The 26,649-nt window shown below is 38.4% G+C and overlaps 1 protein-coding gene across 2 annotated transcripts in view; it reads right to left on the bottom strand.

Annotated features, from left to right (window-relative positions):
• HEATR5B (HEAT repeat containing 5B) overlaps nucleotides 1-26,649 on the bottom strand; it is a 99,587-nt gene that overhangs the window by 12,999 nt on the left and 59,939 nt on the right. For both annotated transcript variants that reach the window (XR_006960101.1, XM_047067789.1), the window contains exons 25-32: nucleotides 23,235-23,416; nucleotides 20,674-20,742; nucleotides 14,883-15,062; nucleotides 10,003-10,240; nucleotides 8,068-8,322; nucleotides 5,982-6,109; nucleotides 2,429-2,573; nucleotides 987-1,253 (exon numbers count right to left, since the gene is read on the bottom strand). Coding sequence is in view for 1 of the 2 variants with exons in the window: in XM_047067789.1 (XP_046923745.1) it covers nucleotides 987-1,253; nucleotides 2,429-2,573; nucleotides 5,982-6,109; nucleotides 8,068-8,322; nucleotides 10,003-10,240; nucleotides 14,883-15,062; nucleotides 20,674-20,742; nucleotides 23,235-23,416 (1,464 nt within the window). In the remaining variant the exon portion in view is untranslated. The remainder of the gene's footprint in view (nucleotides 1-986; nucleotides 1,254-2,428; nucleotides 2,574-5,981; nucleotides 6,110-8,067; nucleotides 8,323-10,002; nucleotides 10,241-14,882; nucleotides 15,063-20,673; nucleotides 20,743-23,234; nucleotides 23,417-26,649) is intronic.

Here is a 26,649-nt window from a genome sequence, read left to right as displayed (position 1 = left end):
GATTGTGGTTTAATATTATTTTTTTTCCTTGTTGTTTTACAAAATGTGCTGCATTCCTATTACTTAATTCAATGTTAAAAAAGAAAATGAGAAAGTGGCAAGTTATTTCAAAGAAGACAATATTTTCTTTCTTATTCTGGCTAGCCTTATTTTTATTATTTCCAGTATTTCATCTAATCATGCCCTTCAAAATGAAAATGAGAAAGGAAGATAGAGAACCAGAAGGGAAGCACTACCATATCCTTTGAGAAGCATCTGAGTAACTTATTGAATCATGTAACAATTCTAAGACATGTAATCAATCTTCAGTGTATTCAAGTCAGTCTTAACCATGCTGGGAAAAATGATGAAAAGACTATATGGGTAAGCAAAGAAGAAATGAAAAAAATTCCAGAATTTCTAGCTAAAAGAACTCGAAGGTCATTGAATGCATTATTTTTACATCCACAGGCTTGCATTGAGCTGAAATTTGCCTTTACATCTCCTGATACTATTTCTCCTATTTCTCCCTCCTAGATAAGTAGAGGGAAAGTCTAAGTTTCCATCTGGTATTTTTCAGGTATCTGCAGACAGCTATAATCTGTGCAGCTATAATTTCTCTAGTTACTCCTTACAGTTGGTTGTCACAGTCATCTGACGTTTAGTAGTTTGTCAGTGTTACTCAAAAGTGGCAACTAGACCAGAAACTAACAGGTTTAGTCGTCCCGCCTTATGTCTATCCACTAACATTCAGTGTCTTGCTTCAAGCTGTGCTTCTATCTCTTTGCTGGTTTGTCTGAAATATATCTGAAGAGCATCTTGAGTTTTTGGTTTTTTAAATCCTTAAGCTTTATAGGCTCCAAAAGGTAAACGTCATAAAAGACTGACTTCTTCCATACTTGAGATTTAAGAGGGAAAATAAGTCATAACAGCACTTAAAAACAAAGGAAGGCTCATCTTTGTCTACTGCAATATAATGCATTTGCAAATAGTGTTCAATACTGTACCAGCAGGTGAGCAAAGGGACGGTAAGTCAGAGAGTATGGTAACTGTGGCTGCCACCAGACGAGCACTTTCTTCTGACAGTCGAGTTTTAGTGGCTACGTGACTGGGGGAGTCGGACATCTTGGTACTGAGATGTGGCATATGTCGCACTAAAATGAACATCAACAGCTCCATAGTTGCAAACACAAGAGATTTTCCAGGAACAAGACCACCGCTGTCACCTCCTTCTCCTACTACAGGACAGGGTTCTTTTTCCATATCATCTTCATCTTGGGGGGAAAAATGGGTAAAATTTCCAGCAAAAAAAAAAAAAATAGCACAGAGTAGATAAAACTACACAATAAGTATATTTGAGAAATTCTTTCAAAAGAATTTATAACTGAATGTCTGATAGCACATGTCTTTCAGAATAATTCTCTGCCTTCCTAGAATTCTGTTTATTGACCTCTCCTTAAAGGTAAAGGACAATTCAGGGGTGCCTGGGTGGCTCAGTCGGTTAAGCGTCCGACTTCAGCTCAGGTCACGATCTCGCGGTCCGTGAGTTTGAGCCCCGCGTCGGGCTCTGGGCTGATGGCTCAGAGCCTGGAGCCTGTTTCGGATTCTGTGCCTCCCTCTCTCTCTGCCCCTCCCCCGTTCATGCTCTGTCTCTCTCCGTCTCAAAAATAAATAAAAAAACGTTAAAAAAATTTTTTCAAAAGGTAAAGGACAATTCATTTTTGACTTCAAAAATTCTTATTAGGTATTTTTATTTGGAATGTATTTCATATTACGAGTAACACACATGTTAGATTGAACCATATCAACTTGACACTTTTGAAGGTGAGAAATAGCTATCAGCAATTTCCTTTGGGTTTTTTGTTTGTTTAGCTTTTTTATTTTTTTTATTTTTTATTTTTTTAACATTTATTTATTTTTGAGACAGAGAGAGTCAGAGCATGAGCAGGGGAGGGTCAGAGAGAGATGGAGACACAGAATCCGAAACAGGCTCCAGGCTCTGAGCCGTCAGCCCAGAGCCTGATGTGGGGCTTGAACTCACAGACCACGAGATCATGACCTGAGCTGAAGTCGGACGCCCAACTGACTGAGCCACCCAGGCGCCCCTGTTTAGTTTTTTGAGAGAGAGAGCACAAGCAGGGCAGAGGGAGTGGGAGAGAGAGACTCTTAAACAGGCTCCACACTCAGCACGGAGCCCGACAGGGCTCAATGCCACAACCCTGGGATCATAACCGAGCTGAAACCAAGAGTCAGAGGCTCAACTGAGTGAGCCACTCAGGTGCCCCTCATTTGTCTCTTTCTAATTAAAGCAAAATCAACTGCAAATCTTCTATATATATGGTTAAATATTTTGATTAAAATTTTTATTAAAAACTTGCTGGCATTGATACTTAAAATGTCAGAGTACAATAAGATCTATTTCAAAGTTAGCATAATTTCTAGTACTTACTTAGAGTGTTTCTTTTTTCTTGCAAATAATCCTGAGCAGCTCTTACTATCTGTTGTACAACTCCAGTAACCAGCAGTTGGACAGATGGGGGGTTCCAGGTCAGCAGGAGGCGGTGCAAAACACTCAGCAACTCTACGCCAATCAGCTATTATAAATTCATTCAGGTAAACTTAATTTATCTTAATTTCAAAGGATAAATTTAGGTTATTAAAATCTAAGAAAATATGCGTGTAAAAATAAAGTTGGTAACTAAAGTTAACATTTATGACTACGTAACAAATAAGAAAATTGTAACAATCTTGAGAAATGGTCATATTGTATCCCAACACCTTTTCAGTCAACAAATTATTTTTGCATTTAAATAATTTTTATATTAAAAAAATGATCATTCTCCTATTTCTTTCCTCCATTTGAACTAAATGGCATTGCTAAAGTACAATGCCACTAAATGTATGATTTCCAATCCTAGCTGAGCACCAGGAGTTGTCTACCAGGGATTCTAAGCCCTTCTAGTAAGTCCCTGTCCAATTCATCTCAGCAATTATTACAAACTTTCACCACTCATTTTAAGCTTCTTACAATCTTCCACATCAAACCCATCCGATGGCCCTGCCTCAGATTTCAAAGGGGGAAAAAAAACACTTAACTATAACCAAAGCCACCTTTGCCTTTTTCCTTAAGACTAAGTATCCAGGCTCTACCCAAGGCTGGTTCATCTTTCCTCATTTGGTTCCTATCCTATCCTATTTGACCTCCCAAGGGTTCTTCAAGGACCTTGATTGTACTTCATATATCATCAACCTCTCTCCCTCTGGTTAGGCTCTTCTCCCCAGTATAAGGAAAACACTCAAGTCTTTCCTGTCTAATTCGCCCTCCTCCCCTGAACCCAGTCAGATCCTTCTCTCTTGCCTCTATGTCCTTTCTATCTCTTCCTCTGTTCTCAGCCTAGATAGATGCTTCCACTTCCTTCACCCTCTCATTTACTCCTCACTCTTCCACTGTCTGGCTCTGCTCAAAGTCACCAGTAATCTCCTTGGGACTCTCTTATGTCCTTATATACTGGATCCTGTTTCTTCTGAGACTTGTCTATCTCTGAAACTCTCTCTTGCCCTAGTAACTCTGTTCTTAGTTCTCCTCCTACCACTCTAGTGATCTCCACTGTTGACTTACTTCCCTCATCTCCATCCTTACTTGCTATTTATCCCTCAGGCTCCAGTCTTGGCCCTCTTCTTCTTCCTTTGTTCAGTTTCCTAGGCCAGTGTAATTCATCACTTCTTTGGAATTATGAAAAGAGCCTCTTAATTTGGTCACCCTGCCTCCCTTATCATCTCTTACAGACCAATCTCTACGAGATTGATGAAAGTGATCAAATCTATATCTACCATATTCTTAAATTTTTTTTTTCAACGTTTATTTATTTTTTTGGGACAGAGAGAGACAGAGCATGAACGGGGGAGGGGCAGAGAGAGAGGGAGACACAGAATCGGAAACAGGCTCCAGGCTCTGAGCCATCAGCCCAGAGCCCGACGCGGGGCTCGAACTCACGGACCGCGAGATCGTGACCTGGCTGAAGTCGGACGCTTAACCGACTGCGCCACCCAGGCGCCCCTATATCTACCATATTCTTAAATATAAGTTTAATCATGTCATTCCTCTATTTTAACATTAATTTTTTTTTAATATTTATTTTTGAAAGAGAGACAGAGACAGAGAGGGGAGAGCAAGCATGAGCAGAGGAGGGGCAGAGAGAGAGAGGAAGCCACAGAATCTGAAGCAGGCTCCCTCCAAGCTGTCAGCACAGAGCTGAACATGGGGCTCAAACCCATGAACTGCAAGATCATGCTCTGAGCTGAAGTCGGATGCTTAACCAATTGAGCCACCCAGGTGCCCCTATTTTAACATTTTTAATGATTCCTTACCACTTTCAAGATAGATTTTAAATGCTTTAACATGCCATAAAGGAATCTTCATGAGCTGGCCTTTTCCCCATTGTCCAGCCTCGTCTAACAACCCCCACATGCTCCTTTTGCCTTGGCCATAGTAAATGATAGTAGTGTCCTTGAACTGGTCCTGTTCTTCATACCTTCTTGTCTTTGTATCTGCTTCTCTCTTGGAGAGGAAAACCCATTCCTCTTGTGCTGCCTCACTAATAACTCTTTTAAGATGTAATCCAACCATCATCTCCCTTGACAACCCAATCTTTATTTTCTTTGATAATGTCAGCACTCCTCCCCTCTGTCCTCATCAGACCATTACATCTGCTAGCTCAGCACTTATCATATTGTACTGGTCTCCTAATCCAAATGCAGTGAAACCATTTTTGATACCTATAGCCTCAAAATGTGTCTGATGCCAGGACAGGCACAGAGTAAAAGTTGTTGGGTGAATGAATACAATTTTTGAGTCAATGTACTCTGATGATATTGAAATCATAGGAACCAACTCAGGAGAAAAAAAAAAACCAAAACCCATCCAAGTGTAAAGCAGTGCCTGCATAAACAAAACACTATTATGTGCAAAAAATAGCTAGGTAGTTAGGTATGGGACAAATTACGTTAACACCCAAATTACTGAGTGTAAATATGGTATTCCCTTTTCATTCACAGATTGAATTTTATATGTGTGACTATTTGAAGACAACCCTGAAGTTTCTTGCAGTAATGTGTAGTACAGCTGAGGAATAGCTTCAGGATGCGAGGCTGGGGTGCAATGAATATATAATGAAATGACAGCAACTTTGTTTTTTATCTGTTAGTTTGTGGTTTATAGAAAATTATCCCACATGGTAGTGATGGCAACCAAAAAGATGTTTCTTATGAAAAGAAAATAAATTTTTTTAATGTTTTTATTTTATTTTTGAGAGAGAGAGAGAGACAGACAGAGCACGAGCAGGGGAGGGGCAGAGAGAGAGAGAGAGGGAGACACAGAATCCGAAGCAGGCTCCAGGCTCCAGTTGTCAGCACAGAGCCTGATGCGGGGCTGCAACCTATCAACCATGAGATCATGACCTGAGCTTAACAGACTGAGCCACCCAGGTGCCCCCAGGGAAAGAATTTCGAATTAAAAAGAAGAGTAACAAATCCGCTGGTAGCTTGCTTCTGGAACATGAATAAAGGCCTCTAAATAATCCACACAGAAATTAGAAAAAGCAACTCATTAAACTGTTTAGAGGAGTACTTGAGCAGTACAAAAAACAATCTCATTAAATGAGAGATAAAACTTTATCAAACATTTAAAAGTGGTATAATTTACTTAATAGCCTTATAAATTACTTCAGCCCCTTTTTAGTAGAATCATTAACTGGGATGGAAGGCATCCCTTAATTTTTAGTTGTACTTGACTGCCGATGAACACATCTACGAAGATATACTGACCACTCTCTATGCTGGCTGTGCCTGGTCATCCAACATTCAGTATAATGCCTTAGATAAAGCCAAAATCCTGAATAGTTACTACATAAGATTTATTTCGTAAGGTTGAAAATTATCTTAAGATAAATATGACGAAAACAAAGCATACGATTTATAGAAATTGTTATAGAAATACACTGTACCTGATCTTCTGCGATATGGACTCGGGCATAAGGAGAATCTAGCAAGGTGTGTAAGGCCTGTAGACATGCTGTGACGTGTTCAATAGGCTCCTCGGGTCTAGGGGAACAAAGGAACTGTATACTCACACCTGCGATGTACATAATAAAAATACACATTTGTCACCATCACACACTTCGTTGCTTCCGCATCAATTTTTTTTCTCTAGTTTTCCTATTTCTTTGTCAGATGCTTTAGCATATATTTAATGCTACCTTGAAGTAGACTTCCAAATGGTTACCAGAAGCAGCAGCCAAACTTTACAATACAGATTCTAGCTTTTTAGAATACAAATTTGTAACTACAGATTGTAGCCTCCAATGAAATTGGAGGTTGGGGGAGGGAGGCAGTTCCACAGTCATCAGGTTGATTAAAAAGATATTCAATTTTTTCTTTCTAGGACTTTTAAAAATAAACTTATGAAAGTTATACAATTAACTCTCATTAAATGGTTGCCAAACAATTTTCATATCTACAAAGTTTTTTTTTAGTGGCAAGCTACAGATGCACAACGGATATCTTGGGTAACAATTTTTTTTTTTTAATCTATTTATTTTGAGAGAGACAGCGTGAGCAGGAGAGGGGCAGAGAGAAAGGCAGAGAGAGAGAGAGAATCCCAAGCAGGCTCCACACTACCAGCTGTGGAGCCCAATGCAGAGCCTGAACTCATGAACTGTGAGATGGTGATCTGAGCTAAAACCAAGAATGAGTCACCCAACTGACTGAACCACCAAGGAGCTCCAGGTAACAATTGTTTTTAATTTGCATAAGGGTAAGGTCATAGTTCTAGAAGTCTCTCATATTTTCATGTATAAGATTTACTGACGAGTTCTGTAATTTCATCTTACCACTGTGTTCCTTTCCCCTCCCAGAAAAGATAAGACCACTTAAGAGCCTCATTAGAATCTATAATATCTTAATGTTAAAAGAACACCTATAAAGCAATTATAAATTGAAATTTATTCAAATTTGCTTTAACTTTGCATTTGTTATTTCCTCATGGGACAATTTGTTAAGTGCCAACTGAAAATAAAATCTGTTGTTGAAAAAGAAAAATGTAGCTTTTTTTTCTTGAAAATTATTCAGTACTGCTCTGTGAGTAGACACAACAGGTAAAATTTTTAGAGTAGTTTTTTTTGTTTTTTGTTTTTTGTTTTTAGAGAGAGAGCATGTGAGTAGGGGAGAAGGGCAGGAGGAGAGAGAGAGAGAGAGAGAAAGACAGAGAAAGAGACAGAGAGAGAGAGAGAGAGAGAGAGAGAGAGAGAGAGAATCCCAAGCAGGCTCCACACTTAGCACAGAGCTCAACACAGGGCTCAATCCCACAACCCTGGGATCATGACCTGAGCCAAAATCAAGAGTCAGATGCTTAGCCGACTGAGCCACCCTGGCGCCCCAGAATATTTTTAATAATTAAATTTTTATATTAAAAATTCAGTTAGTAATTTAGAAAATGTACTTAAAAATTATTTTATTATTCCCTCTCTGAACTGCGATACATAAAACTTTTCTATGGCATTAAAATGAAAGATGGAGGAGTTCAGAACATGCCACACCAAAATATGCTTCTCTGGCATATTGGTTATTTTGAGCTGAAGGTACTTGATGAACAGCAGACCCCTTTCTACCTACAAGCAGGTCATCAAATTTCTCATGAGAAAGGTGCCCTCCCTGTATCAGGAAGACCAGACTGGGAGTCAATGCTGAAATAGACCTGTACGAACAAACCTACTAAAACCAGTTTCCCGCACATATTTCCTAGCCCTGTCCCACAGTTTACTGCCCCTGGGCCAAAGCCCTTTCTTGTCACATTCCTACCATTTACTGTTCTTTGTGCAGAACGGCATGTAAGTTTTTGGGCCTAATGGCTACTTCAGGTTGAAAATATTAAAAAAATCTGTGTGCTCTTCTCTGGTTAATCTGTCTCATATCAATTTAATTCTTAGGCCAGCCACAGAACCTAAGAAGATAGAAAAGAGATTTTTTTCTTCCCTACAGATATGAATTTTCAGAAATGACACATCTCGAAATACAGTAATATGACACACCTACCTAAAATCAGATGCATTCTATCTTTGTTAATTTCTGGCAAAGATTTAGCACTAGGTGTTGCTCCTGATGCCTGGTTTAAATTGACGGGTGTAGAACGTTTTTGTAAGCCAGGTATTGCTGCTGCTTCTGCAGACTCTGAACATGTGAATCCTGTGCTATTTAACCAAAGTGCCACTGCGTGGAGAATCGGGGCCCAGGAATTCCGGTAGTGAAGTCTAGCTGTATCAATAGTCTCAGGAGTATAAAATGCTCCGCCTGTAAAATAATCAAGCCAATCAAAGCCATTACTTTTTATTGTAAGTGTTTAACCATTTATCAACAGCTAACTTAAAAATACTCATTACTTACTGTGTTAGTCCATTTGGGCTGCTATAACAAAACACCACAGACTGGGTGGCTTATAAACAACAGAATTTATTTCTCACAGTTTTGGAGGCAGGAAGTCTGAGATCACGTGCCAGCATGCTCAGTTAAGGGCCATCTCTCTGACTCCATGTGGGGTCTTTTCTACAAGGGTACCAATCCCATTCAGAAGGGCTCTGTCTCATGACCTAAGCACTTCCCAAAGACCTCACTTTCTGATACCATCACCATGGGGATTAGGTTTCAACACGTGAATTTTGAGGGGACACACAATTCAGACACAGCACATACAAAAGAGCAATCTGACCAATTGGGATTCTCTTCATTACCAAGCCACCAAAACTAACGTCTTTCCTGCCACTGCTGAACTGGAGTGCCTGTGTTTTCCTCACCAATGCTAGGGTTTCCAGTCTTTCCTCTGCAACTGTGGATGCTGCCGGGAACCCAGTACCTTTCTCTACCTTGTGGCCACAGGCTTCCTCTTCACTGTTGCCAGACACTCCCTAAAGCCCTGGTCGCCTTCACTTTCCATCACTCTTTCTATCGCCTTTCTCTCTGTCGCAGAGACAGGGAACTCTGTCCCTTCTTTCTCTTTCTTTCAACTCCCCCCTGCCATTCTCCCTCATCTCCTGTTTACACTGCCAAACTGAAGATTTCCCCCATCTGTCCTTGCATTCACTGACCAGCACAGCAATAAACTTCATTATAGTTATGCATAATGACTTGTTATGCATAGTTATTTAGAGTATGTTAGCTCATAAAGTTATTATTATAACAGGGAGAACATGTTTGCTTGGGTTAACAAATAAGCTTAAGGCTATATTTGAATTCAGAAATTCAATATGGAGAACAGGCTCCAAGTGAGAGAATGCCAAGTTGAAGTCCACAGAAATTGAAAATGTTATTGCTACATCTTAAATCACTTTATTAAATTATCAATAATTAAAAATTTAAATTTAGGATGTTATACTATCTTTATAAATTTAAGATGTAGGGGCGCCTGGGTGGCGCAGTCGGTTGAGCGTCCGACTTCAGCCAGGTCACGATCTCGCGGTCCGTGAGTTCGAGCCCCGCGTCGGGCTCTGGGCTGATGGCTCAGAGCCTGGAGCCTGCTTCCGATTCTGTGTCTCCCTCTCTCTCTGCCCCTCCCCCATTCATGCTCTGTCTCTCTCTGTCCCAAAAATAAATAAACGTTGAAAAAAAAAATTAAAAAACAAACAAACAAACAAAAAAAAAAAACGGGGCGCCTGGGTGGCGCAGTCGGTTAAGCGTCCGACTTCAGCCAGGTCACGATCTCACGGTCTGTGAGTTCGAGCCCCGCGTCAGGCTCTGGGCTGATGGCTCGGAGCCTGGAGCCTGTTTCCGATTCTGTGTCTCCCTCTCTCTCTGCCCCTCCCCCGTTCATGCTCTGTCTCTGTCTGTCCCAAAAAAAATAAATAAAAACGTTGAAAAAAAAGATGTAAAAGTTATATCATAATATTATTAGAGATTGTCGCTAGCTTCCACCCATTACATTTTGTTTAATTACTACTCTGAACTCCATAAAGGCCAAACTCTGAACGCAGTACTTACCATCTGCGGGGAGCTGACTAGCAAATTCGGCTGGTAAAGTCAAAAGCGCGTAGTCTTTTAGTGCCGCCAACCACAGGCGGCTGAGTGTTGGCAGCTCGGGTTGCACAAGTGTGATTAAACTATCTGGCGGTAGTTCATCTATGGTACCAAAATCATCATCATCATCATCAGTGCTTTTAATTGCTCTTTTTGGTTTTGACTCCGCTTCCTTCTTAATATTCATAGCAACCACATATACCTAGTGCGGTATTCAGGAGAAGAAAATAACAAGGCATAATACTAAGAAATGACATAATCTAAGTTGCTATGATTATACAATTGAATTACCAAAAGTAGCTGAGTACAGACACTGGAGAGGATACAGCCTCATGAGTTCCTGAGAGCCTCCAAAGAATAATTCCACCTGCTTTGGAGGTAATTTGTTTTTATTGCTCTGACTTCTGACCATTCCTCTCATAAAATATTCCTTGAGTAGGGTTCTCTGAATTTCTTCTGGTTTCTCTTGCTATACTTTACAAAGTCCCCTTTTATGTGTGTCTTTTTTTAACTTTTTCTTTTCGTCATAGGGTAAAACTTCCTGTTTACTGTCTCTACTTTCACAGACTTATTAGACACAATTGGACAGCATTCAAAGAAAAAGGCTGGGGCATGGGGGAAGGGCCACAGAAAGGATTTCCATAAATATCCTTCTAACCCCTTAAGTGATAGTTAGCAATCTAGTCTTTATAACAGAGAGATGAGCATATAATTTACTGCTTACATATATATTATCCATATCCTTTCTCTCCACTTGGTAAACCAAAAGGATGTATAATAGCAACTTCCTAAATCATAATTTAAAAAAAAATTGTTTTAAGTTTATTCATTTTTGAGAGAGACACACACAGCGTGAGCAGGGGAGGGAAGAGAGAGATAGAGATAGAGATAGAGATAGAGACAGAGATAGAGACAGAGACAGAGAGAGACATGGAATCCAAAGCAGGCTCCAGGCTCTGAGCTGTCAGCACAGAGCCTGACGCGGGGCTCAAACTCATGAACCGTGAGATCATGACCTGAGCTGAAGTCGGATGCTTAACTGACTGAGCCACCCAGGCGCCCCTCCTAAATCATAATTTTAAAGATTCTTCTTTGTTACAGTTACACACGTTTGTTTTTGTACATGCATTTAGGCTTTGGCAAGTAGTACAGACCGAGCAGAGACTAGGAGGCAAAAGTAGGTGAAGGTTTTACTCTATATGCAATGGGGAAGAGAAGAGGTCACTACAGGATTTATAGACCAGATGTTATGTATCTTCCCTTAACTTTTGATGTTATTTAAAAAGTTATACTATAAAAAGTTTTGGAAATGGGTTTTTAAAATTACTATAATTCCAATTTCCAGGTTACCATATTCTGTCTTTGTAAGCTGGAATGCTGTTGTACAGAGAACTTTGGGTTTAATTTTATCTTCTAACATATCATAAGGTTTTCCCATGGAATCCTAGTCTTCATAACCATAACTCTTCATGGCTGCAGGGGGTGAGCCATAATAGGTCTAACAATTTTCCCATCGTTGAAATTTTATATTTACTTCTGATTCTCTAGCCAGCCTTCAGAATCTTAAAAAAGACTACTTATAGTTTTCAAAGACAAAAGGTGTTCAGTTCTTCACATTATAAATAATGTTCCAAGTAAACCTTTTTTGTAAACACTTCCTTCCCACACTTTGGATATTCTTCCCTAGATAAAGTCTCAGAAACAGAATTACTGCATTACTGATTATAAATCTTTTTATGGCTGTGAATAGACACTGTCAAAACCTTTCCAAAAGGGTTCTATAATTTATATTGCTACTTGCAATACAGGAGAATATATTTTTTAGGATTATTTTTTTTAACAAATTTTGGCTTATTTTTCTTATTAGATATCACACAAGAAAAATAGAAAAATGAGAAGCATAAAATGAAGAAAATAAGAAAATATCGTTAACATTCCAGATAAGTTGTATATACATATTCATAGTCTTTTAAACAATACTTGGATTCTTCTAGCACAAGATAATATCTAAGGAGTGATCAGGTAGGGTCATCAGTTTTCCAAGACCACTGACTCCAGACACCTTGACACTGAGACCTCAGGCTCCAGGGCACAAGTGACTCACGGAGCATGTCTGAGCACTTGTTCTTGTTTTGACCGGTCCGTGGATGCCTGAGAATACATGTACACCAGACCACTGTCCTCAATAAAAACCCCAGACCCCAAGCAAAGATGAGACTCACTCTCCTTTCCTTTCCAAGTCTCCCAGAGACTTGGTATCTGTATCTGCTCTCTCTATATCTTCAGTAAACTCTGCTCCCACTTCCTCTCAGCTCGTGTTTGATTTCTATCCTGTGCAAAGCCAAAGACCCTCCTGGTTGGTCCTGTAGGGCCCCCTCGCGGTCCTCGGACCCAGCTAGCCTGCATCAGTGAAGACCCCAGATTGTGGGGGACTGAGAAGTGGGTGGCCAAGAGCTTAGGAAGTGGAGATACTGAAATTTCAGTGAACTGAGATGTGAAGAGGAGAGACAGAAAGCAGTGAGTAAAAGAGAATGCTGAGTTGGGGAGGAAAGCAGGTAAGAAGACCAAGCATGTAGAGGGAGAGGCTGAAGACACACAGGTAGGCAGGACTGATGGCACTGAGCTGGAAACAGTCTCCCCTTCCTACTCATGCCTAACGGGAAAGTTCCCAAACCATGTAAATCTAAAGATTTCAAGGAAACAATCTGAGGAGACAGACAATGGAAATCCTCAGCTTTCTGAGTGAAAAAGTATAACCAAAGAAAGGTCTTGAGGAGAGAAATCTAGAATATGCTGGCCATTTGAAGAGTATGATAAAGGAAAGGAAGATAAGCAGGGAAAGAATTGCTAGACAGCATTGAAGGCTGAGGCGTGAGGTGCAAATCATTAAATTATAGCACAAGTTACCCCCCCCCGAAAAATGTGTCAAATACAAATGTACATTGTTAATTTAATTATGTGAGGTTCTGGGGCGCCTGGGTGGCTCAGTCGGTTAAGCATTCGACTTCAACTCAGGTCACGATCTCGCGGTCCGTGAGTTCAAGCCCCGCGTCGGGCTCTGGGCTGATGGCTCGGAGCCTGGAGCCTGTTTCCGATTCTGTGTCTCCCTCTCTTTCTGCCCCTCCCCCATTCATGCTCTGTCTCTCTCTGGCTCAAAAATAAATAAACGTTAAAAAAAAATTAAAAAAAATTATGTGAGGTTCTGATCTAACTTTTTAAAAGTAATGATCTGTCTTCCATTCAGTCCCAGTCCCAGTGGTTGGTCCTTTTATATACATTGCCTTACAAGATATTATCTCCATGTTCTAATGAAAAAAACTAAGGCTCTAAGAGGTCGAATCACTTGACCAAAATCACAAAGATGGGAAATGCCAGAGACAGAATTTGTTCTAGGGCCTCTGAGTCAATATTTAATGCTTTTTATACTAAACTATGCCAGGCTTCCTAGTAGGTGAATCAAGCATTATTAATGCAGGTCAGCAAAGAACTAGCTGACTGGCAACCAATGTGCTGAACTTCAGACCCCACAGTGGTCTCTACATTTGGGGAAATGAGTGAATGGGGTTGGAGAGTTCAGAACAATGCGGATTTTCAGATAAAAATCAATACATCAACTGCAATGTAATTTCTACAGACAAGAAAAGTAGCAGTTTTAGATAAAAACTCAGATACATGAAAATTAACAAAGAATTTTTATCATTTTCAAAGTGAGAAAACAGAGATAAGTCATATTATAGTAACTTTTTCTTATACTACTTCCCATCTAAAAAGGTTTGCATTGATTTGAAAAAAAAAACTAAATTTTTATCAATAAGAGCAATCATTTTATCAATCAAACAAAAAATATTATTTTGCTTTCTAAGCCAAAAATGGCAGCAGGGAAAAATAAGGGAACCTTCATGGATAATCTACTTGAAGGATAGCTTGATCTACAGTCTAAAAATCAGAGAAAACTGATTTCCATATCTTATTGAGCTCTGTATTTTTCCATTTTTATTTTTGTGGGGGAAAAAAGTACAGCAAAAATTCAGAGGTCCTTTATCTGAACTATATCACGTGGATGCTGCATGCTCTGAGTCAGCAAGTGTCTACTGGGTAGTCATCAGCCACTGATACTAGAGAAATAGAGAAGTCAGGTACTGGTTGGCAGAGAGAGGGTTACTTGAAATACTGTAGGTCAGATAATAAGAATTTGAAAGCAAATGGCAGAAGGAATTTGGAAAAGTGAATTTAAAGCAATATCACAATTTTTTAAAAAATGGCTGTGGAATGAAAAAGGTAAAGCCAGCTATAGAAACAAAACAAAACAAAACAAAACACACAAACAGAAAACTGCAATCTTGGTATCAATGAGCAGTGGCAAGTCTCTTGAAATTTAATCAGATAAAAGACTTTTTTTTTTTTAAGTAAATTCTACACCCAACGTGGGGCTTGAACTCACAACCCTAAGATCAAGAGTCGCATGCTCCACCAACTGAGCCAGCCAGGTAACTGTCAAATAAAAGATTCTTGGCATAAAATATTTTATATTACTTATATTTGTAGTTTATTCTGCCTAATTTCCACATAATTAGTTAAGGGATCAATTTCTCAATATCGAAATTTTGAAAAAACTGATTAAAAACTGTAATTTTCAAAGGCTTCATAAGAGCTCTTTTGAGACATAAACATATGTGTATTTCAGCGAGAAGGAGCAAATAATAGATTTTCAAAAAGCATTCCATCCCAAAGATCAGTTTTAAAAGAACAATAACCAAATAAAATTTTTTTTTACCTACAGGAGGAGTAGGGGAACATTTTCTCATGGATGGGGAAACGGTTCAAAAACAATAGGCTGTGGTTACCTCTGCCCATGCTTTGAGAACAGCCAGTTTTTCCATGGTTGTGGCACTCTCTCGGTACAGTTGGCTAGAAGATCCTTTTCCAGCCTGCACTTTGTCCAGAGAAGAAACAAGCAGATTGTGCACTCGACGGAGGTCATTGAGATCACTGACAACTCCACTTCCAATCCACGTACTACACACCTGGCCAAAGAAAAACATTGTTAATGTTGTATAAAAAAATTAACACAAAACATATAAGAGTATAAATATGATTTTTTTCCTTGGGGAAGAAACATAAAATAAAACCAATGAAGAAAACAAAACAAAAAAACCCCAATGCTGTGCTTCAGTATTATTTTGAATCAGAAATCAATAGCAAGAGTAGGATTTATTGTACTCTTATGTGGAAAATGAACGGTGATTTACTTATGCTTCCATTTTCTAATTTGACAAAAATTTTAATAGAAAAAATTTTCTGCCTGTATCAGTTCAGAATCAGTTGTGAATAATCCTTCAATTCAACAACATTTCTGCTTACCACAGATAAAACGTTATTCTGAGTGCTATGGAAGAGATTAAAAAATAAATAAAGGGTTAAAATCTGGTCCCTGTTCTCAAGGAAGAGAATGTAGATTGAATGAACACACACGACCATTTTAGGATTGCAACACTACACTTAAAAACAGAGAAGGGAGACATCACTTCCAGGAGGAGAAATGGGAATGTTTGGAGATCAGGAAGGTCTGTGTGTATAGATACAGAGGAGTTACAAGGGAAAAGTGATGAGATTAGCAAAGTTAAGTGGGATCAGATTATGGTGCAATTTAAATTCCAGGAGAACTGAATACTGACTTTGTTCTATGGGCAATCATAAGTTTCCAAGGTCTCTGGGCAGGGAGATTACAATTAGAATTATGCTTTAGGAAGATTGCTCCAGCATTTATGCCAGCAAAGAGGGTATTTAGATGGTTAGCCATGTGTTCAGTAAAGTGACTATTATAATATTGTGGGACAGAGAATATAGATGAAACTGGGAATGGAATAAAAATGGAGAGTCATCTGAGAAAGATTTGGAGGTAGAAATCACAGGATTTGGAAACCAATTAAATATTTTTAGGGGGAGGGGGCGGGGCCTTAGAAAAAGTGTGAGGACTCAAAGATTGCCAAAGCTTCTAACTTGGATGAAAGTGAGGAAAGTGAGGCCACTGCTTAAGAGACAAGAAAGGACAAAGGAAAGGCTGGGGGAGATGAGAAGTTAGAGAGCATTTTTAACCTTGCACAGTTTAACATGCTGAGTTCAAAGTACTAGTAGGGGACCTGTGGGAAGATATTCAGCAGACAGGTGGAACCTTGGTTCTGGACTTCAGGAGGAAGGTAAAAAATAACGAAGTAGATGCTCAATATCAGTCACCATCAGGGAAGTGCAAATCAAAACCACAATGAGATATCACCTCACACCTATCAGAATGACTAAAATAAAAAACGCCAGAAACAACAGATGTTGGTGAGGATGTGGAGAAAAAGGAACCCTATTGCCCTGTTGGTGGGAATGCAAACTGGTGCAGCTACTATGGAAAACAGTATGGAGGTTCCTCAAAAAGTTAAAAATAGAGATAACTTATGATCCAGTAACTGCACTACTAGGTATCTACCCAAAGAATACGAAAACAATTCAAAGGGATACATGCACTCCTAGGTTTACTGCAGCATCATTTATAATAGCCAAATTATGGAAGCAACCTAAGTGTCCATTGACAAATGAATGGATAAAGATGTGGTGTATATGCATGTGTGTGTATACACACACATACATATATACACACATATCATATATGTTATACATGTTACATATATACACATTATACATATATACGTTATATATATATATATGATGGAATATTATTCACCCATAAAAAGAATGAAATCTTGCCATTTGCAACAACATCGATAGATCTAGAGAGTATTATGCTAAATGAAATAAGCCTATGCTAAATGAATAAGACTAAGACAAATACAATATGATTTCATTCATATGTGGAATTTAAGAAACAAAATAAATGAACAAAAGAAAAAAAAAAGAGACACAAACCAAAAAATAGACTCTTAACTATAGAGCAACAACTGATAGTTACCAGAGGGGAGGTGGGTGGAGCTAGGGTGAAGGAGATTAAGAGTACGCTAATATGATGAGCACAGAGTGAACGACAGAATTGTTGAGTCGCTAATATTGTACACTGAAACTAATATAACACTGTAGTTAACACTGGTTATTATTTAGTAATAATAGCAATGTTACCAGGTAAATTTGTTCAAGGACTGAGGTACAAAAAAAAGGTGTTAAGGGCAGAACACAGGGCAAATATTTATACTTAAGGGACAAGTGGAATAAGAATAAACAATGAAAGAAATTGAAAAGAAAATTCCAGAAAAACAAAAGAAAAACCAGGCAAGTGCGGTGACACTGGAGCCAAGGGAAGAATGTCAAGAAGTAAGGGGTGGCCTGGTAGTGCCACATTTACTCCACAATTACAAGTCCTCATGTTCTGATTATCTGAAATCTTTGGGTCAAGATGTGGGTCACAATTCACAACTTTTTGATGAAAGGTAGTAAGGCCAGTGAACCTCACTAAGAAATACATCAAGCAAGATGTGTGGCAGCACCCCCCCAATTAACAGAAGGACACTTCTGTCGTGAAATGTAGTACAAATCACAGTAAGAGGGACGGATCAATACTCTAGCCCCACTCAGCTTCACATCAAGACAAATGAGGACAGTCAGCTCAGGTTTCACCAGCAAATAAATAATGAAAAAGCTTTTGTTTTTCAGAGTGTTTGGATATTAAATCATAATTAATGGATTATGTTTCTATATTTAAAATTTTTTTAAGCTGAGAATAAATATTTATGTAAATCATTTTATTCTCTTATAATCTTATCCTCCCAGAATTCAGAACTAAGTTTAATAAAAATTAAAAAGGACATTTTAAAATTGATTGTTATTAATTATGAACATATTGATGGCAAAATAAAATGCCAGTCAAAATATTGTTGGAAATATAATGAAACTTGAAGTAGAAAGATTTTAAATATGATTATGAAAATAGAGTTGCTATTCTTTAGGAAACTGAGCAACATATTGAAGAGATCTGATACACATTTCTCTTGAGGTAGAAATACAACTAAAAGTTGGGGGAAACTAAACACTGAGGATTTGGCACAAAGTTTAATTTATAAAAACATTAATTATCTCTTCCACTTTAAAGAAGATGAAACTAGATATTGCAGGTACTACATTATAGGTTTGGTTTATCAAGAAAGGCATAGCAGCACTGAATCAGCAAAATCATTTTCAGAGAAAAGACCTTGGCTTTACATCAACGGAGGGGTGCGTGAATGTACATTTATAAATTTTAATCTGAAATAAGATAAAGTATATATTATGTTTAAGATTGCTAGGCTGATTTAAATGATTTTTTATTAAGCCATTGATTACTTGTCCACATGTGTGTTCCACTTGAGTCTTCCTGTAATATCTAAAAATTGTCCTGATTTTCAGGTTTAACATAACATCTATTCCAGTAAATAAGGTGGGATGCAATGTTTCATGACCTGTCCAAAGCCAACTCCTTACTTTTCTTTAAGGAAAAGGAATTTGCAACCCACTGTTCCATTTGTTTCAAAACCAGGTTTCCTTCAAGAAACAGAAGGATAGGAGGTCAAAACGTAAGCCTGCCTCTAGATAAGCCTTCACCCATAAGATGGGTGAATCTTATAGAAAAAGCAGCTAGAGCCACATAAAGAATGAGACGTTGAAGGCAAATTCAGTAAGAGGAAATTTTCATAGTACTCATCCACAAGATGAAATCTGAATAGCCTTTGCTTTTCTATGAACAGGAGCTCTGTATGATTCTTCTGCTTAAATACTATGCTTTAAAACATCACCATGATACATTTATTTATACATACTTATGATTTCTGATTGTGTGTTGGTATCCCAAACAAAACGGCCTCCTCTAACTCTGAGGTTTGTATCATGATCCACAGACTTCTCTTTCCTTTTTAAAATTTTTTAAATGTTTATTCATTTTTTTTGAGAGACAGAGAGTGAGTGAGTAGGGGAGGGGCAGAGAGACAGAAAGACACAGAATCTGAAGCAGGCTCCAGGCTCTAGAGGCAAACCCATTCAGCCACAGAGAGAACACAGTAAGAACTTCACACTTACCATTGCAAACAGCAGAACATTCTCTTTCTAGAGGTCACAGCTTGATTATGGATTCTCAGCAATAATGATGGACCCAAACCCATACTCCAGAAAACTGGGAAGGAGAGGGTTGCCTCTCTTCTATCTTTAGGAAAGCAGATAAAGACTCTGATTTCCCGGGGGCTCCTGGGTGGCTCAGTTGGTTGAGCATCCAACTTTGGCTCAGGTCATGATCTTACAGTTTGTGGGTTCGAGTCCCATATTGGGCTCTGTGCTGACAGCTCAGAGCCTGGAGCCTGCTTCGGATTCTGTCTCCCTCTCTCTCTGCCCCACCCCCACTCAGCTGTCGGTCTGGCTCCCTCAAAAAGAAATAATAAACATTAAAAAAAAAAACAAGAATTGGATTTCCTGAAACACGGGAGTTTAATGCATGAATCCTTTTTCAGAATGAGGCATGAAAAAGAGGAATTTATTAAAAGTGTAGGAATATAAGTGCTTGCTTTTGTGACTCTTTTCAAATGTAATAATGTTAGAACAATTCCCCTGCAATTAATTTTACAATTAAATTTCCATATTGTTAAATTCTCTTTAGGATAAGTGATTCCCAGAAACTTGTAAATTTTTCAAAACTTGTGATGAAAAAAGTCTTTTTTGGGGGTGCCTGGGTGGTGCAGTCGGTTAAGCTTCCGACTTCAGCTCAGGTCATGATCTCCCGGTTTGTGGGTTCGTGCTTTCTCTCTGTCCCTCCCCAGCTTGTGCTCAGTCTCTCACTCTTAAAAATAAACATTAAAAAAGTTTTTTTAATTAAAAAAAAATCTTTTATGTTTATTTTTTAAGTTTATTTATTTTTGAGACAGAGCATGGGGGAGGGGAAGAGAGGAGAGGGGCTCCCAATCAGTCTCTGCCCACTCTCAGCCCAGAGCCTGACATGGGGTCTAATCTCTCTAACCATAATATCATGGCCTGAGCTGAAATCAAGAGTCAGATGCCTAACCGACTGAGCCACCCTGACGCCCCCCAACAATTTTCTATTACCTAATTATCATTAATAATACATTATTTAATTATTTTGTAATCTTACTTTAATTTTTAGTTGTTTTTATGATTTTCATACCTCTGTTTACTTCTGGATAATATAAAAGCTATGTATCCCAAAGTCATCTCCTTAGCTATGACAAAAAAAGGGATGCGACTAAGTTACTACTTCATCATTTGATACAGAATAAAAAAGGAAACCGTCACTATTGTGTTTTCAAGATAAAAAACAAATATTATTTGATTTTTCCCTCTTCTTTCTTGGAGGTGAAATTCTAAGGCATCTATTAACTTAAAGAAGGTAACTATAGGGGTGCCTGGGTGGCTCGTCAGTTACGTGTCCAACTTCGGCTCAGGTCATGATCTCGCAGTCTGTGAGTTCGAGCCCTGCGTCGGGCTCTGTGCTGACAGCTCAGAGCCTGGAGCCTGTTTCAGATTCTGTGTCTCCCTCTCTCTGACCCTCCCCTGTTCGTGCTGTGTGTGTCTCTGTTTCAAAAATAAATAAACGTTAAAAAAAAATAAAAAAAATTAAAAAAAAAGAAGGTTAACTATAGAAAACCCAATTTTTCTTCTTACCTGGCAAGCTTTTGCTATTATGTCTGATGGGGTATCTTGTGAAAAGGCTGGTCTTAGAGCAGCTCCCACCTAAAAAAAAAAAAAAAAAAAAAAAAGAATATGAGCGTTTTGTTTTAAAGATACGTGGTAAACATAAAGCCTCTTGTGTCCTTGGAGATGAAAACACACAAAATACATCATTGTTACTTTCCTTTTTATCACATCTCCCTTATCTCTCTTCTCAGTTACAATAAACTCAAACATACCGTTTTTCTTTTGCTTTCCAGGAGGTTATAATCATTATCAAATCTGTATGAATGCTATACCAAAGAGGCAATTAATCTTGTTTCTTTTTCCTTTGTTTTTGTTTAATAGTAAACAAGATTTTCTGACAAAGTCACAGGCTCCTAGAGATAACAGAAAACTGCTATTCTTTTTTATTCTGTCTATATTTTCCTGAATGTATTTCTTTAAAAAAAATTTTTTTTATTATGTTTATTTATTTTGAAAGAGGGAGACAGACAGAGTGCGAGTGGGGGAGGGGCAGAGAGAGAGGGAGACACTGAATCTGAAGCAAGGCTCCAGGCTCTGAGCTGTCAGCACAAAGCCTGATGCGGGGCTTGAACCTGTGAGTGTAAGATCATGACCTGAGTCCAAGTTGGATGCCCAACCGACTGAGCCACCCAGGCGCCCCTCCTGAATGTATTTCTACCAGTATTTACCCCATGGGTGAATCTCATATAACTGGATCAACTCCTTTAAATAACTGAGTAATACTAAAAATTCACATAGTCATTTAAAGACCTTAGAAGCCATTTTACCTCAAAAAGAGGTGCTTTCAGAGAAGGATTCTCAAGAAATATTCATTTGTGTACCATTGTTACAGTAATAAGTAAAGGAATATTAGCTTTAGTTTTCAAAAATATTTTTTTTTTACATTTATTTTTGAGAGAGAGAGTGAGTACGAGCAGGGGAGGGGCAGAGAGAGGGAGACAGGATCGGAAGCATAAATGCAGAGCCCAACGTGGGGTTCAAACTCACCAACTGTGAGATTATGACCTGACCTGAAATCAAGAGTCAGCCACTTAACCAACTGAGCCACCTGGGTACCCCATGAACTTTAGTTTTAATAAGCTAACCCAGTCATTGATTTTTAGATATACTAAATTTAATGTGCATGAACTGAACAAGGAATTAGATATATTCAACTCCTAATTTGAGACATCTTCCCTTACACAAGAGTCAGTCACTAAGATATATCAGTAGCCATTTGGAAATGGATTGAGTCCCTCTCTGTGACTAAACACATATGGCAACTAATTGCAGTATTGGTGGTACAATCATCAACTAATCACAGAGCTGGTGCTGGATCCTGTACTGAAGGTGGAAGAGAATATACTATAACAGAGATTACCGGCTTGACTGATAAAAGTGGAATATGACAGACTATATAGAAGTAATATATCAATGTTGAATTTCCTGAAGTTGAGAACTGTTCTGTGGCTATGTTAGACAATGTTCTTGTCCTTTGGAAATACAGACTGAAGTATTCAAAGGTAAAGGTACATGATTTAAATAATTTATCTGTAAATGGTTTAGAGAAAAAAATGTGTATATAAAGAGAGAGAAATATAAAATCAATGCTAAAGCAAATGAGGCAAAAATAACCATTGGTAAATATGAGTAAAGGGCATAAGACAGTTTTCTGTACTATTCTTATAATTTTTCTGTACATTTAAAATTATTTCTAAATAAAAAGTCAAAATAAAGCAAAACAACAACAAACCTTCATTTGGATAGGTTGGGTATTTGGGAGTAAATAGTTGAATATGGATTTTCTATAGCCAGCTGGGGTAGAAGCTATAACTTCCTCACCAGTACTTATAATGGAAAAACAATGGATTAAAAATTATTCGTACTTTTTAATTTTATGTATGTTTGAGTATAGCTTTTAGATAAGGTGTTGTGTATCTGAAGCTAAGATTTTGATCACAGTAAAAAAAAAAAGTGTATTCTTTCCTTGCTAACTTTGTCTTCATATAACCCATCATTACCAGGATTATATTTATTGTGCCTCAGGCGAAGAAAACAAAGTTATAAATCTCAGGAGAAAAAAGTATCTCTGTTTAGAACAAAATAAAAATATTTTTGAAGGTATATAATTCTTTCAGTAATATTTTTAACTGCTATTATTAAAAGTTATCCTTCAGCGTACAAAGTTGCCCTTCGTATTTTTAAAAATGCTTATGAAGTCTTGACATATAAAAGTAATGTCAGCAAATCCACAACACTCTTTGAATGTCCTTTTATCTTTTAAATGGCATGGCTAAACATCTAAACACAAGACTGAAAAGCTAGCCTGCGATTTCTATTCTAGTTTTATCATGAATACGCTATCATAACTTAAAAATAGTTTTATCCTATTGTTTCTTCAACTGTGGGATTCAACTATGCAACAGACAATGGGAATAAAGACATATAGTTGAAGCTCCAAAGACATTTCTCCAGGGAATCCTTGCCCCCTTACTCACCACACAAAGAATCAATTTTAAGTTTTTAAGTAAACAGAGTATCTCACTCACATTAGCTTGATACTGCTCCAGAATCACTTGGCCTGGAAATTCTGGCTCAGGCACAGATGCAAACTTCTTGATAATGTCTTCAAGTGCTTGGAGCCCAGCCATCCGCAGCTGGTTACTATGATCTGTTGCAGCCATGAAGGCCATGCGAATCAGGTCAGAGAGATGAAGTACCAACAGGTCATCTAAAAATAAAATAGACGGCAAAAAGGAAAATTTCTGCCCAAATAGGTTTAATATGAAATGAAATAAACTTCTTTAAAAAAGCACTTATGGGGGCGCCTGGGTGGCTCAGTCAGTTGGGTGACCGACTTCGACTCAGGTCATGATCTCACAGTCTGTGAGTTCGAGCCCCGCATCGGGCTCTGTGCTGACAGCTTGGAGCCTGGAGCCTGCTTCGGATTCTGTGTCTCCCCCTCTATCTACCCCTCCCCTGCTCATTCTTTGTGTCTCTCTGTCTCTCAATAATAAATAAATGTTTAAAAAATTAAAAAATAAATAAAAAATAAAAAAATAAAAAAGCACTTACATTCCATACATTTCACTGTGTTTAAAAATAACAAAGATACACTTTCAAGAAAGCTTATCTATCATAATTTCTCAAGAACATTGGTAAACCTTTTACACAGTATGGTAAAATAGATGACATTATTATGCGATAACATTTGAAGCAAAGTAACTGATTATCCTAACTTTCCCCAAAGGAGTTTATAATTCTTTAGAATGGGATCGGCAGATTTTTTTTTTCTGTAAAGAACTAGATAGTAAATAGTTTTGGCTTTCCTGGCCATATAATTTCTTTTTTATTTTTTTAATCTTTATTTATTTTTGAGAGAGAGACAGAGCGTGAGCAGGGGAGGAACAGAGAGAGAGGGAGACACAGAATCCAAAGCAGGCTCCAGGCTCCGAGCTGTCAGCACAGAGCCCAACGCGGGGCTCAAACCCACGAACTGCGAAATCATGACCTGAGCTGAAGTCGTACGCTTAACCTACTGAGCCACCCAAGCACCCCTGGCCATATAATTTCTAACACAACTACTCAACTCTGGTGTTGCAGAATGAAAGTAGTCACAGTCCATGTGTATATAAATGGGCGTGCTGTGTTCCAATAAAACTTCATTTAAAAAAACAGGCTATGGGCTGGATTTAGACTGTGGGCAGTAGTTTCTCAACTTCTACTTTATGGAAAAGACTTTTGCAAGGTAAGACGTAGGAAGGAGAAGACTTTTTCCTTTTAGAATAAAGGCTGCTCCAGATCTGCCCAAACAAAGCTTAAATGCAAGTCTCCAAAGATTCAAAAGATAGCAGGTAATTTAACTGTATCCCAGAACAAAGTGTAATACTATTTAAAGGAATACAACAAAATCCAGCACTACTACCATAAAATTTGCAATATCTGGCATGTAATAAAAAAATTACCAGGGATGCAAAGAAGCAGGAAAATATATTTCATAACAAGGGAAAAAACTCTCAGTGAATAGAAACAGATTCAGAAATGAAAGGGATGATGAAATTAACAGACAGGCAGCCTAAAACAGGTTTATTATAAACATGTTGCCTATATTCAAGAAAGAAAAGGAAAGCCCGAGCATAATGAAGACAGAAATAAAAGAGAAAACCACAAATGGGACTTGTAAAAATTAAAAAATATATATATTGGAAATGAAAGATAAATTGGATAAGATTATTAGGGATTAGTGCCAAAGAGGAAAAGATTGGTGAACTTAAAGACATAGCAACTAAAATTATCTAAATAATTTATCAAGCTCAAGTACTCTAAAGTTCTTCAGGCTGCTGCAAGACTCTCAAAGTCTTTTTGAAGCAGTGGCAAGTCTGTGTTTCAGCCTGATTCCCAAACAGCTCCTATTTAAACAGGTTTTTGCTGTTATTCTTATTGTGAAGGTTGTAAGACAAGTTCTTCTAATTTTTTCCTGTGCCTACCTAAAATTCTTATTTTAGAATCTTAAGTTTAAAAAAGAATATCTATTGGTTTGGGGAAGAGGAACAGAGGAGAGAGAAAAAGAACATTTAGTCAGAAGCCCCCAGTGCTTCCTCACCTCAGGGAAACAAAAACATTCCACCAATGGGGTGCCTGGGTGGCTCAGTCAGTTGAGCGTCCGACTTCGGCTCAGGTCATGATCTCACAGCTCATGAGTTCAAGCCCCGCATCAGGCTCTGTGGTGACAGCTCATAGCCTGGAGCCTACTTCAGATTCTCTCTCTCTTTCTCTCTCTCTCTCTCTCTCTCTCTGCCCCACCCCTGCTCACACTCTGTCTCTGTGCCTCTCAAGAATGAATAAACATTAAAGAAAAATTAAAAAAAAAACCAAAACATTCCACCAATAAAAATCAGGAATAATGAAATGCTGCCAGAAGTTGGGAGGAAATTTCCAAGGTAGATGGAACTCGCTTAAAATGGGCCTATTCATATTATGCCAACCAAGAAGTAAATTAAAAGGCCCATTACTCCTCTGTTACTCTCTGCCACCTAATTAAAAAGGTCTAGAATGATAGCACTCTCACAACGAAAAAGTAGGCAATAATTCCTAAATGAAAGTGCTATCACTTCTCTACACAATTCTCTACCTCCAACTTTTCTTAAATCAAGACCTCTTTTTTCCAAATCCTAGGAGATGAACTCCTAAAGCAGGGGAGTGGGAAGGGACATGGGGCAGAAATTCTAAAATGGGGAATTAGGGGACTGTTAGAGGTTTATTATATTCTGGGACTGGTAGTTCTGTGCAACGAAAGCACAGTGCATGCAAAGGGAGATAAGGATGATACAGGAAGAGCCTGGATAGCACATTTATTTGATCTGTAACTTTTCATACACACTGACATTACTGTTCAGGACGGCAGGCAATGGGAACTAGAAAGGATCCTCTTTCAGTCCAGCAGAACAAAGCATGTCAGATACTGAAATCTAGGCTGGAGAGCTGTTACATCAGCTCACCATCCAGCTACCAATGTGAAGCACCCAGTTAACAAAGACAGAGAATATGGGCAAGCCACCCACACACAATGTGAGCAAATTCCAAATACACACTCTACCCTTTCAAGGATATATAAACAAATAAGCCTGTGGAAAAAAAATACACCCAGGCAAAAGAAAGATTATGAAGATTCCGAAAGAACTAATCTCAAAAATAATTTTCTGGGGACACCTGGGTGGCTCAGTCGGTTAAGTGTCCAACTCTTGATTTAGACTCAGATCATCATCTCATGGTTCGTGAGATCAAGCCCCACATCAGGCTCCCTGCTGATCACGCAGAGCCTGCTTGAGATTCTCTCTGCCCCTCCCCCATTCATGTGCATTCACATGTGCGGACTCTTTCTCTCAAAATAAATAAAATGCACCTAAAAAATAATGTTCTATAAAAATCAGAATAAAATACAGAAAATCACTTGGCATCTCAACA

This window comes from Lynx rufus, unplaced genomic scaffold (assembly GCF_022079265.1).
Source record: "Lynx rufus isolate CCGP_SWC_20201006 ecotype Redwood Valley unplaced genomic scaffold, mLynRuf1.p SCAF_8, whole genome shotgun sequence".
In the NCBI taxonomy this organism is placed as follows: domain Eukaryota; kingdom Metazoa; phylum Chordata; class Mammalia; order Carnivora; family Felidae; genus Lynx; species Lynx rufus.
Note: the sequence above shows the minus strand (reverse complement) of the source record. Positions and strands in the feature narration are given on the sequence as shown.